This window comes from Sprattus sprattus, assembly GCF_963457725.1.
Source record: "Sprattus sprattus genome assembly, chromosome: 12".
Taxonomy (NCBI): Eukaryota; Metazoa; Chordata; class Actinopteri; order Clupeiformes; family Clupeidae; genus Sprattus; species Sprattus sprattus.
The window spans coordinates 12,435,436-12,448,280 of record NC_137910.1 but is presented as its reverse complement, the minus strand read 5'-3'; the positions used below and the strand labels follow the sequence as shown (position 1 = coordinate 12,448,280).

Sequence of the window (12,845 nt, the reverse complement as noted above, 5' to 3'; positions counted from 1 at the left end):
TTTTAGATGACCTTAGTTGAATTCATTCTCAAACGCAGTCGAGAAGAATTTAAGAAGGATTGTCTTCTGAACTCCTCTCTTGGATTTAGGAAAATATTTGGCATTCATTAAAGTTTTCTGATCTGGGATTTCTTCTGAAATTCAGAAGACTTTCAGAACGTGGAATAGCAGTCGTGCGCCATCTTGTGGTTTTCTGAGGAATCCCATTTAAGAGCTGAATTTGTGAGAAACCATTTGTGATTGCGTTCACGTCAACTCAACAGACATCCTAGGATTAAAATAATTATAATAATAATAAATACGAGAATATTTGTATCATTAACAATTACGCTTCACATTTTATAGTCATGAGTCTACAAGGCATCGTGATAAAATAAATAAAAGGACACCAGGACGCTAATCCATTCTCATTTGTAGATCCACGTTGGTGAAGCGAACTGCCTAGCAAGCACTACCAGAGCAGGCGCATCCCTCCCTACTTTTAGGAGCTTTTAAAGACCCAACTCTTCAGAGAGCACCTCCCTTCCTAACTGGCACAAGTGCTTTACTTGCACTTACAGCAGTTGCATTCCTGCACTTTTTTCTTTTCTACCTCATTTTTCTATTTCTTATGTAAGTATTTATTAGTATTTATTGTTACACTAGGTCTCTATTGCTGGTAGCTTGACTGTTCTCTCACTAAATGTAAATGTACATGAACATTGCAAATGTTAACTCAATCGCGTTGATATAGCTATAGTGGAATAGAATGGACACATCTACATCCTGCAAAAGCACCTCCACCTTAGTTAGATCTGCGTTTACTCGACTGGCTCGCTTTCAGCTTTCACTATTAAGGAGCTGGCGGGGCGTGTACGTATGCAAATTCACTTTCACGAGAACGCGCACCAATTTAAGAAAACTATTCCGGCGCTGCACAGCTGAGAAGATTTCTGCTGCTTATGAACACATTTTCAAGCGTTCATGAATTTGGTGGAGGTCTTTTTCTTACGTTGTTTTTCCGAAGCCCGGAAGAAACATTTCAGAAGAAACTTGAGAAAATATTCGAGACAGAGAGACCCATTGTTTCTTCACATCCCATCGATGTGGATAATAAAACACATCTCCTTCAAATTATGTCTTTAAGCTTTTATATTTATATACCATTTGCTTTAACAACTGTTCACCTTTTGTTACTTAAATCAATTGGCCTTTTGCTCAGATGCTCATAGACAAACCAGCACACCTGTAACACAGAGCTCAGGAGAGGACGACACACCATTTTGTGTGTTTGCTCATCAGTTCCCTAGGAGACATCAGCATTGAGGTGTGTGCTGACGTACTGACACTGAGCCGTCAGATCACAGCTGACCTTGATCAGATACAGTGTATTGGTAAAACAACTGAAAAAAAGACTGGACAAAGATTACAGCTCTTAATGGATTGTGATGCGTCTCCCTCCAGTGAGGACTCCTTTCTGGCTTAAAAACTGTTATATATGGAATCTGCTCTGCTTACTGATGAGGCCATTGAGAGGCTACTGTTTTTTAACCCCCTCACTTCACCTTTGATGGTCCTCCTACCATCTTCAGTGTGTCCACTATCTCTCCCTGCACGCAACTTCTTTTGCTATACTACCCATTGGATGTATTTTTAAATGGACTGTAGGCGGTACAGTCGTGGCCAAAGAGTTTTGAGAATGACACAAATATGCATTTTAACAAAGTTTGCTGCTTCAGTGTTTTAGATATTTTTGTCAGATGTTACTATGGAAGGCTGAAGTATAATTACAAACATTTAATAAGTGTCACTGGCTTTTATTGGCAATAACATGAAGTTAATGCAAAAAGTCAATATGTGCAGTTTTTACCCTTCTTTTTCAAGACCTCTGCAATCTGCCTGGCATGCTGTCAATTAACTTCTGGGCCACATCCTGACTGATGGCGGCCCATTCTTGCATAATCAATGCTTGTTTGTCAGAAATAGTTTGGTTTTGTTTGTCTACCCGCCTCTTGAGGATTGACCACAAGTTCTCAATGGTATTAAGGTCTGGGGAGTTTGCTAGCCAATGGACCCAAAATATCAATGTTTTGTTCCCCGAGCCACTTAGTTATCACTTTTGCCTTATGGCAAGGTGCTCCGTAATGCTGGGAAAGGCATTGTTCATCACCAAACTGTTAATGGATGGTTGGGAGAAGTGGCTCTCGGAGGGTGTTTTGGTCCAGCAAGCGCCAGGTCCGTCTCCTAAACATGATTCATAACTTCATGTAATTGCCAATAAAAGCCAGTGACACTTATTAAATGTTTGTAATTATACTTTAATCTTCCATAGTAACATCTGACAAAAATATCTAAAGACAGTGAAGCAGCAAACTTTGTGAAAATGCATATTTGTGTCATTCTCAAAACCTTTGGCCACGACTGTAGTCAAAATGATATAATTGTCATGTTATTTTGAATAACACTTCTTTGAGGTATAACCTAATGAATGGATCGACTACACCAGGCATAGACCACTTTACACCAGCAGATGGAGCCTTAGTAAATGGTGGATTTCTTTCCTCCTCAAAGCACTTCCTGTCCAGTCGAAACAACTGGTTCACTACTAGGCTCAGACACACTGCAGTATAAAGTAGTATTCATTAATTATTCATAAGCGTCTTTTAGAACTTTGAAAAGCGCTATATAAATCTGATGGTTCATTATTTGTATTATTTTCATCATTAATTAGTATTCATTGTATTTTATAGTGTTGCTCAGGATCCCCAGGTGCAGGATGCAGTTTATATGTAGCTTATCATACCTAACTACTATTCATGTATTCTTCAACAGGGATGACAGAAAAAATCTCTTCCTTCCAGTGCTTCACTCTAGTTCATTTTATAATACCTTCCAATAATACATCTGTGTACTGATAGTATTTCTAGGATAGAGACCTCAATCAGGCAATGGTGGAAAAATCGGGGACAAGGTTTTATTTACAATGAGGCGCATCACGGGAGAGAGAGAGCTTGGCTTCACTTAACCATTCACCAGTTTCTTTGATTAGAACAGAGAAAGTCTTAGTTTAAGTATCCTAGGTCTGACAGAAGAGGAGGGTGTTAATTTTAGAGCTCAGTTTAAGTATCCTTGGTCTGACAGGAGAGGAGGGATCTTAATCTCAAAGCTCACTTTAAGTATCATAGGTCTGACAGGAGAGGCGGGTGTTAATATCAGAGCTCAGTTTAAGAAACCTAGGTCTGACAGGAGAGGAGGGATGTTAATCTCAGAGCTCGGATCACGTGGGCCACCCTGGGTCTAGATACCATACGCTCTCAAGCGATAGAATGACCCAATGGCCTTCGCGACATAACCAAAACACCCTAATCCCCATCACTGAGAAACACAAAGGCACACAGATAGAAATGGCCCATTCAGGGACACACATATAGCTACTTAACCATACTTCTAATTCTAAGCAACATAAAATAAAACAAATGTATGACTAGTCATAAGTCATACATAGGAATCATAATACTTTAGTTCTGTCTGGAATCTGCCTCATTACAGTACTATAATCAACGACTGTGTACTGGACTTTTTGAGTAGACAAAACTTCACATGAGAGAGTTTTCTATGTTATTCTTGGCTAAACACTCTTTCTATTGGAATCTATTTGTTCTGCCCTGTAACATTCCACAGTTGAGAGAGAAGGTGGTCAAAGTGAGCTCAGCCATTTCCTTCCCTCCCACAGAACAATATTTCAATGTATCGTTTGTCCTTGAGGGGTTTTGCTGCCCGGGGGCTGTGTCATACCAACAGGCCTCATGGCCCAATAGTACCATTCCACTGAAAACAAATTGTGTGTGTTTCCTATTCTGCTTGAGAGCCGGGTCCCCGTCCACAAGTTGATAATAAACATTTTAAGATGTCACATTTTTCATGAGCGCAACCCACATACTCAGCTCTGCTGCTCATCCCCCCAAATGCATGTTCCTAACAAATGTGGCACCATTTAAAAAGGTAAATAAACAGGCTTTCCAACTGTACAAGATGTATTGCCAAGAAGCATTGTTACAACAAAGAAATAATCTACCAAACACAAATTTCCTTACTTTTTGTGTAAAATATAATTTACTAGGGCACTGCAACCAATTTAACTAGAGGGAACCCACCCTTGAACCTAGCCCAACCAGCACCCCCTTAACTTGGGATCCCCCAATGGCTATGGAAATAAAGGGGGGGGGGGGGGGGACAAACACACACAAGACAGAAAACATGAAAGTTAAAAAAAAAAAATGTTCATTAGTTGTTTACCGCGATGCTGCTTCCCTCCGATATGGGTCCTAGTGACGTCATCCACTGCTCTGCGTCAGCGACCAGGGCAAAAGGAAACCGGCAGGAGGACACCTGGTGGACAGCACAGCAGAGAAACCTGAAGAGTACGACGCCTTCAGTTCTTATAACGACAAGAGGCAAAAGAGAGGCTAGGCACCAGGAGAGTAGGAATGGGACACGTTCCTTACTGGTTGGAGCTTAACTCCAATTGTGCGGTGTATAACCTCGTAGTCACCGATCTCCCCCCCTGTGACTGCTACCTCGTCCCGATCACGAACCGGGAAAGCAGCCGCCGCCCTTCTCCGTGGAACCAGCCGACACACACAGACAGGACACGTACAGGGAGAACCTCTATTCTTTCGCTTAGCAGTTAGCAAGAGACAATAGTAGTTGGCTGGACAGAGTGACGACCTGCACCAAACTCCACCGCCCGCGCACACCAAACACAGTGTACAGCTCTTCCAATCACTGGTATTAGCAACAGCCGGGTACAGCTCCCTACCAAAGGCAATTACTGGTATGGGCAACAGCTGGGTCTAACTCCCGACAAATTCATCCTGTGACACATTTCTCATAGTTTGTGGCTGGGAAAACTGGCTATTAAAATATAAAATAACTACACCTTAAACAGCCAACAAACTCGCCTGGCAAACAATCCTGTTGCCACTGAAGCCAGGTAGCTAATTGATCTTTATATTTTGATGTATATTCTTGTATTTTTTTCAAAGCATATTGTGAATAGCCTGAGTAGTTAGTGGGAACATCGTGTGTTTAACTCAGTTTGTTGATCTTATAAAAGCCTATATCAATAATGGTCATATTTCATAAACTGAAATAAAATATCCTAATTTCTCCATGCTCATAAAAAGCCAATTTATCTCATTGTGTGCAGTAATTTATGTTTGTAGCCATAGTTGAGTTCATAGTTTACTTCATAATGCATTCACTGAATTCACATTCACTTTATGAATTGTGAAACGTTTTTATCCATTTTGTGTTTATATTGTTTTTCAGTATAAAAGATATATGTGACTTTTTACATAGGATGATGACAAATATGTGTTATCTGATGTAGAGAGAGAGAGAGTCACCAAACTTGTTTCTCCACCAATCAGCATTTGTGTGAGTTTTGGAGTAAAGAGCAGATTGAAGACCTGTTCCCCATACTTGACCTGAAAGACAAGCTACAGCAGCATCAGGAAGCACACACATTTGTCTCAGATCTTCACTTGTTCACACTCGTAACTTTGGATTTTAGTTCACTGTCAAGTTTGTTCTCTGGAATAGTTGTTCCATGTGTTTTTCATCAACAGTATTGTAAGTTTCTCATTTCCTTCTATTCATTAGCTCTTTTACATCCAAAACTTTAAGATTCCATCTCAAGTACATGTTTTTTTTTGCTTCAAAAGAACCAGTGCAGTGTTTTGCTGCGAAAATAGTAAGTGTATAAATATAATGATGATTAAGATTGAAGAAATGGAACACAAATCATTGTCTATGTATCACATCTTGATAACTGTAGTTTAAGGGAACTGATATTTTCTCATTATTCCACATATAGCAGTGAGTTCAGTAAAGCTGTGTTGCTGTAAAGTTTTGTAGAGAAATGGGTTTCATTTTCTCTCTCCTTTCATCTCCAGACGAAGCTCGGTTCCCTTTTTGGTCAGTGTTCCTGGAGCCTGTGTGACCATGACGTAACCGGCACTCATAGCTCTGTTCACTGTCTTCATGGTTTCTGTCCAAGAGACGGGAGGCTGGGAGGCTCCCTGGTTCTGCCATGGAGACGACTGTCCCCAGTTCAGCGTTGTTGACACCTATGAGGTAAAGATCATTTACAATAATAACCAGTGGAATACATCTTATCATGTGAGTCATTCTTTTAAACAACAACTTGACCTGTGAAACGGGCATACAAATTGAATGTATTTCATGTTTTCAAACAAGGGCTTCGAGGAGCGGTTCTATTATGCTTCTCATTGGATCACTGTGGAAGTTGCAATCACTTCCAAGGAGGAAATCAAAAAAGCCCTTTGGAAGCTCTTTTATTACACAAAAGGAGCAAATGAGGAAAGTATGTGTCATCTGCTTAATAACATCTATTATTGAAGAAAATATGTTAACACACTATCTCCTTTAGGACTACTGACTGACATGACATGGTGATAAGTGTGACCAAAATGCACTGAAATCTGAGTTGAATGTTCTGAGACTATTCTTTTGATGTGTTTTCACAGAGAAAAATGTAATCCTGCCATGGCCTTCGATTGTGTCAGTGGAGGGGGAGGGGGATGGTGATGAGAATCATGGGTCTGTTTCCTGGCCAGTCCCTGTTGGCACTCACCTTCCCAAACCTAACGATGCCACCATCAGGGAGACAGACATGCCTGCTGCCACGGTCTACGTGAGGTAAGAGTCTGTACCCAGGAAACATTTTTCTCTCTTAGCCTATCCCTCTCTCTTTTAATGTTCCCTATCTATATATATATATATATATATATATATATACATTTATTAGGGATGTAAAAAAAAATAACCGATACGCATATCGGTTTTGAGCTTGCAAGATACGACTACATCGATGCGTGAAGTCCCGTATCGGTATTAAAATCCGGTCGTTACCCAGATTTAAAAGTTATGAACCGATTCAAAAAGCGTTTGCCACTCCGTTAAATTGCTACGCTAAACACTCAGTTGCTGACCTGGTACATTTGTTATCAGTCAGAACAATGACAGCCTATCATTGGCCAAAGTCCGCATAGCATAAGCCTATCAGGTGTGCCGCTATCCCTTATCATAACATGCCAGTGAAGAATCAATGCCTGACCACACCAAACACATTTCAATGCGCCATCGAAACTTAAGACGAGAGTTTGGAAGTCCTTTGACTTTTACAAGAAAGAAGGTTAAGGCATTAAAAGTGAAGCCATTTGCAAGTTATTTAGGGCAGTAGAGACTGAGGCATTGTGATGTCTTAAAATAAATACAAGCACTTTACGAACACGGCAAATGGCAGTGAATAAATAAACAAGCACTAAACTCAACAGCGTGGATATAGCCATAGTGGAATAGAATGGACACATCTACATTCTGCAACAGTACCTCCACCTCTGCACCGGTGAAGTTAGGTCTACGTTTACTCGACCGGTGCTCACTTTCCGCTTTGACATGATTTGATCATTCTGAAATTGCTTTCGTGTTGCCTGTGGATTGTGCACACATCGCTTCAGTTGCATGCCCTTATAAGGAGCTGGCGGGACGTTTCTGTATTATCATCCCTCAACAAGGAACTTATTTGGGTGTAGAACATATATTTTATTTTACTATTTTTATTTTTCTAATACATATTTTATACCGAAACTATTTATTTATTTGGCTGCAATGTGTGCTGTTACTTAAATTTATTTTTATTTTGATATGTAAGACAAACCTCAACATTTAATTTCACAATAAAATGTTTGTTCATGTTCTTACAGAAAGTTTTTCTTTCTTTATTGACAACCATGTAAAATGAATGTGCACATTGAACAAATGATAAGAACTTTCAGAATGTTTTCAACTAATGAACTGCATCGAAACGCATTGAATCACTTTTTATCAACATGCATTTTTTTCTTGTATCGTATCGAGACATTTGGCACGATGTGATACAAGAAAAAATGCATGTTGATAAAAAGTGATTCAATGCGTTTCGATGCAATCGGATTGTCTTTCATGAGAGATTCACACCCATTCTATCTGTGTATCTGTCTATCTATCTGTCTGTCTGTCCTCCATCCTCTACCTGTCTCTTTACCTCCTATTTATCTTTCTGTCCATTAATTTCCATCCTGACTTTCAGTCACCAGTGCACACACTACCTCCATCATCAACCCTGTGACCTAATCTTTGCCTTCCTCTCTGTTTTGCCCTTTCCTTCAGGAGTTTTGGTGGGGTGGCAACAGAGACTATTGGCCGTGAGAACCTCGAGAAGCTGAAGAAGTCCATTGAGGCCGCAGGGAAGAGCTTCCTGCCAGACCGATTTGTGGCTGCAGGGTACGACCCCCCCTTGCGACTGATGAACCGTCACAACGAGATCTGGGTCTTCGCAGACTGATTGACCCTGGGGTTGGGTTGCGTTTAGATTTGTTTGAGTTAAAAACACAATTGTAGCAAGTGTAAAAAGTTGAGTTGATGAGAAAATAAAGATGACAAAAAATGAGATGAGGCTTATTCATGCATGCAAAAACCTGTTGCCATTTGAATGACAATGGCATAGCATTTTCATTCCACATACAGTAGGTAATCTAAAATGAGCTCTCTAGTTGAATTCATTGTTTCTTCACATCCCATCGATGTGGATAATTAAACCCATCTCCTTCAAATTATGTCTTTATATGGATATGTACCGTTTACTGGAACAGCATTTCACTTTTTGTAACATAAATCAATTGGCCTTTTGCTGGTGAAACTGAAAGACGCTCATAGACAAACCAGCACGCATGTAACAGAGAGATGGGGAGAGGATGAGACGACACATCATTTTGTGTGTTTGCTCATCAGTTCCCAAGGAGACATCAGCATTGAGGTGTGTGCTGACGTACTGACACTGAGCTGACGTGTCTGGTCACAGCTGACCTTGATCAGATAAAACATATCAGTAAAACAACTGGAAAAAAGACTTGACAAAGGACTTTCAAAAAGACGCTCATAGACCAACCAGCACGGATGTAATGTCTCCCTCCAGTGAGGACTCCATTCTGGCTTAAAAACAGTTTAATATGGAATCTGCTCTACTAACTGATGAGGTCATGAGATGCTACTCTTATTTAACCCTCACTTTACCTTTGATGGTCCTCTTACCATCTTCTGTGTGTCCACTATCTCTCCCTGACAGTAACTTCTTTTGCTATATTACTAATAGTAGAAAAAAATACTGTATCAACATAACTTTTATTGTTATTTTGAATAACATTTATTTCAGGTATAAATGAATGGATCGACTACACCAGGCAAAGACCACTTTACACCAGCAGGTGGAGCCTAATTGTAAATGGTGGATTGCTTTCCTACTCAAAGCACTTCCTATCCTGTTCGAAACAACTAGAGCACTACTATCCTCAGACAGACTGCAGTATTAATTGTATTAATTCATTATTATTATTGTATTTTATAGTATTGCTCAGGATCACCAGGTGCAGGATACAGGTTATGTAGCGTATCATCTGGTTATCATACCTGATTACTATTCATGTATTCTTCAACAGGGATGACAGAAGTCTCTTCCTTCATATGCATCACTCGAGTTCATTTTATAATCCCTTCCAATAATAAATCTGTTATCTGAGTGATGCAATCAGGCAATGGTGGAAAACCATCTTGACGCAGGATATGCTCTCAAGCGTTATAGTGATCCATACATACAGTGCCCTCCGCAATTATTGGCACCCTTAGTGAATGTGACCAAAACAGGCTATGAAAAAATATTTGTTTGCTGTTTATCCTCTTGGTCTTTCACTCAAAATACTCACAAAAATCTTACTTTTTCATTGAAATAAAATTATTGAAAGAAAACATTTTTTTTTCATTAAATAAATACTATTCTCCTAAACAGGCGTGTGCCACAATTATTGGCACCCCTTAATTTAATGTTTTGAGCAGCCTCCCTTTGCCAAGATAACAGCTCCAAGTCTTCTCCTATAATGCTAGATGAGGTTGGTGAACTAATGGGACAGACCTGAGACCATTCCTCCATACAGTATCTCTGCAGATCCTTCAGATTCTGAGGTCAACACATTTGCAGATTCGGCTCCAGCTCTTTCCACAGATTTTCTATGGGGTTTAGGTCTGGGGACTGTGATGGCCATGGCAAAACCTTTATTCTGCTGTCGGTGAACCATTTTTGTGTTGATTTTGAGGTGTGCTTCGGATCATTGTCCTGCTGGGAGGTCCAACCACGGCCCATTTTAAGCTTCCTAGAGGGGGGCTGTTAGGTTTTTATTTAATATCTGCTGGTATTTGATGGAGTCCATGATACCATGTATCCTAACAAGATGTCCAGGGCCTTCGGAAGAAAAGCAGACCCACAACATCAGAGATCCGCCACCATACTTCAAAGTGGGTATGGGGTGCTCTTCTGTATGGCTATCTTTCTGTCTACGCCAAACCCACCTTTGATGTCTGTTGCCAAGAAGCCTTATTTTGGTCTCATCTGACCATATTACTCTAATATAAAAGTCTGACTTACATTTGGCAAACTGTAGGCACTTTAGTTTGTTGTTGATTAACAGCAGAGGCTTTTTTCTGATAACCCTCAAAAACAACTTGTGGTGATGAAGGTGCAGTCTGATGGTAGTTCTGGAGACTTTCTGACCCCAGGACTTAACTAACCTCTGCAATTATCCAGCTGTGATCCTTGGAGATTCTTTTACCTGTCAAACCATCCTCCTCACGGTGCGTGGGGTCAATTTACAGATAGGTCCTCTTCCAGGATGATTCCTTACATCTCCTGTCGCTTTTAACTTCTTAACTATTGCCCTGATTGTGGAAGAGGGTATTTCCAACTGTTTAGATATTTTCTTATATCCCTAAATCCGGGTTCCAGCAGCTCAACAACTTTTTGTCGCACTTTGACACTGAGTTCTTTTGTCTTTCCCATCTTGATGAATGACTAAGGGTATTTCGCCTGTTTCACCTCATATTTATACCTCTGTGAAGCAGGAAGCCATGGTTGACCACTTAAGAGTTCCTAATGAAACAGGTGAACTCAAAAATATAAAACATGACTGGTAATATACTTCAGTTAGATTTTAATTATTGGATTTTCTAGGGGTGCCAATAATTGTGGCACCCATGTTTTGGAGAAAAATATTTTATGTAATTTCAAAAAAATAAATTCTTTCAAGAATTTTACTTCGATGAAAAGGTAAGATTTTTGTGAATATTTTGAGGGAAAGACCAAGATGATAAACAGCAAAGATATATTTTTTCATAGCCTGTTTTGGTCACATTCACTAAGGGTGCCAATAATTGTGGAGGGCACTGTAACCAAAACATCCCAATCCCTATCACTGAGAAACAAGGAGGCACACAGATATAAATGGCCCATTCAAGGACACACAGATAGCTAAAAACCTTAATTCTAATTCGAAGGAACATAAAAATGATATGACTAGAGTCACAAGACATTCATACTGTAGATAGGAATCATAATACTTTAGTTCTGTCTGAATTCTGCCTTGTATCACAGTATTATGACCGACTGTGTACTGGAATGTGTGAGCAGACAAAACTTCACATGAGAGTTCTTCTTGGCTAAACACTCTTTCTATTGGAATATTTTGTTCTGCCCTGGAACATTCCGCAGTTGACAGAGAGAAGGTGGTCAAAGTGAGCTCAGCCGTTTCCTTCCCTCCCACAGAACAATATTTCAATGTAACATTTGTCCTTGAGGGGTTTTGCTGCCCGGGGGCTGTGTCATACCAACAGGTCTCTTGGCCCAATAGTAAAATTCCACTGAAAACAAGTTGTGTGTGTTTTCTATTTTGCTTGAGAGCTGTGTCCCCATCCGCAAGTTGATAATAACCATTTAAACCTTTGAGGTGTGTGTGTGTGTGTGTGTGTGTGTGTGTGTGTGTGTGTGTGTGTGTGTGTGTGTGTGTGTGTGTGCTTGAGTTCATCTTAATTCAAAGACCATTTTAGAAAAAGCATATGGAAGAAGACTTATACAGAAATATAGTGCTTGTGCTTATCTTGCACGCATTCATATAAGCACGCATGCACGCACGCACGCACGCACGCACGCACGCACGCACGCACGCACGCACGCACGCACGCACGCACGCACGCACGCACGCAAGCACGCACGCAAGCACGCACGCAAGCATGCACGCACGCACGCGCACACGTACGCGCGCACGCACACACACACAGCAACACACACACACACACAAGTCCTGTTTTTTGTAACATATCGAATTCTGCCACATTATCTACATACAGCCGCGGAAAAAATTAAGAGACCACTTCAAAATTATCAGTTTCTCTAGTTTTACTATTTATTGGTATGTGTTAAAGTAAAATGTACATTTTAGTTTTATTCTTTAACCTACTGGCAACATTCCTACCAAATTTCAAATAAAAATATTGTCATTTAGATCATTTATTTGCAGAAAAATGACAATTGGTCAAAATAGCAAAAAAGAGGCAGTGTCTTCAGATCTCGAATAATGCAAAGAAAACAAGCTCATATTCATTTTTAAACTACACAATACTAATGCTTTAACTTAGGAAGAGTTCAGAAATCAATATTTGGTGGAATAACCTTGATTTAAAATCACAACTTTCATGTGTCTTGGCATGCTCTCCACGAGTCTTTCACATTGCCGTTGGGTGACTTTATGCTACTCCTGGCGCAAGAATTCAAGCAGCTCGGCTTCTTTTCATGGCTTGTGACCATCCATCTTCCTCTTGATCACATTTCAGAGTTTTTTTTATGGGATTCAGGTCTCGAAATTGGGCTGGCCATGACAGGGTCCGGATCTGGTGATACTCCATCCACACCTTTACTGGCC

At 40.2% G+C, this 12,845-nt stretch overlaps 1 protein-coding gene across 1 annotated transcript; it reads left to right on the top strand.

Moving 5' to 3' along the window:
• Nucleotides 1–4,279: 4,279 nt before the first annotated feature.
• LOC308373194 (heme-binding protein 2-like) lies at nucleotides 4,280–8,389 on the top strand (the record flags this gene model as incomplete). Its single annotated transcript, XM_080848610.1, has 5 exons — nucleotides 4,280–4,400; nucleotides 5,993–6,117; nucleotides 6,241–6,367; nucleotides 6,531–6,702; nucleotides 8,215–8,389. 5 exons carry the CDS (start codon nucleotides 4,280–4,282, stop codon nucleotides 8,387–8,389), a joined length of 720 nt encoding a protein of 239 aa, XP_080704736.1.
• Between the last annotated feature and the right edge of the window lie 4,456 nt (nucleotides 8,390–12,845).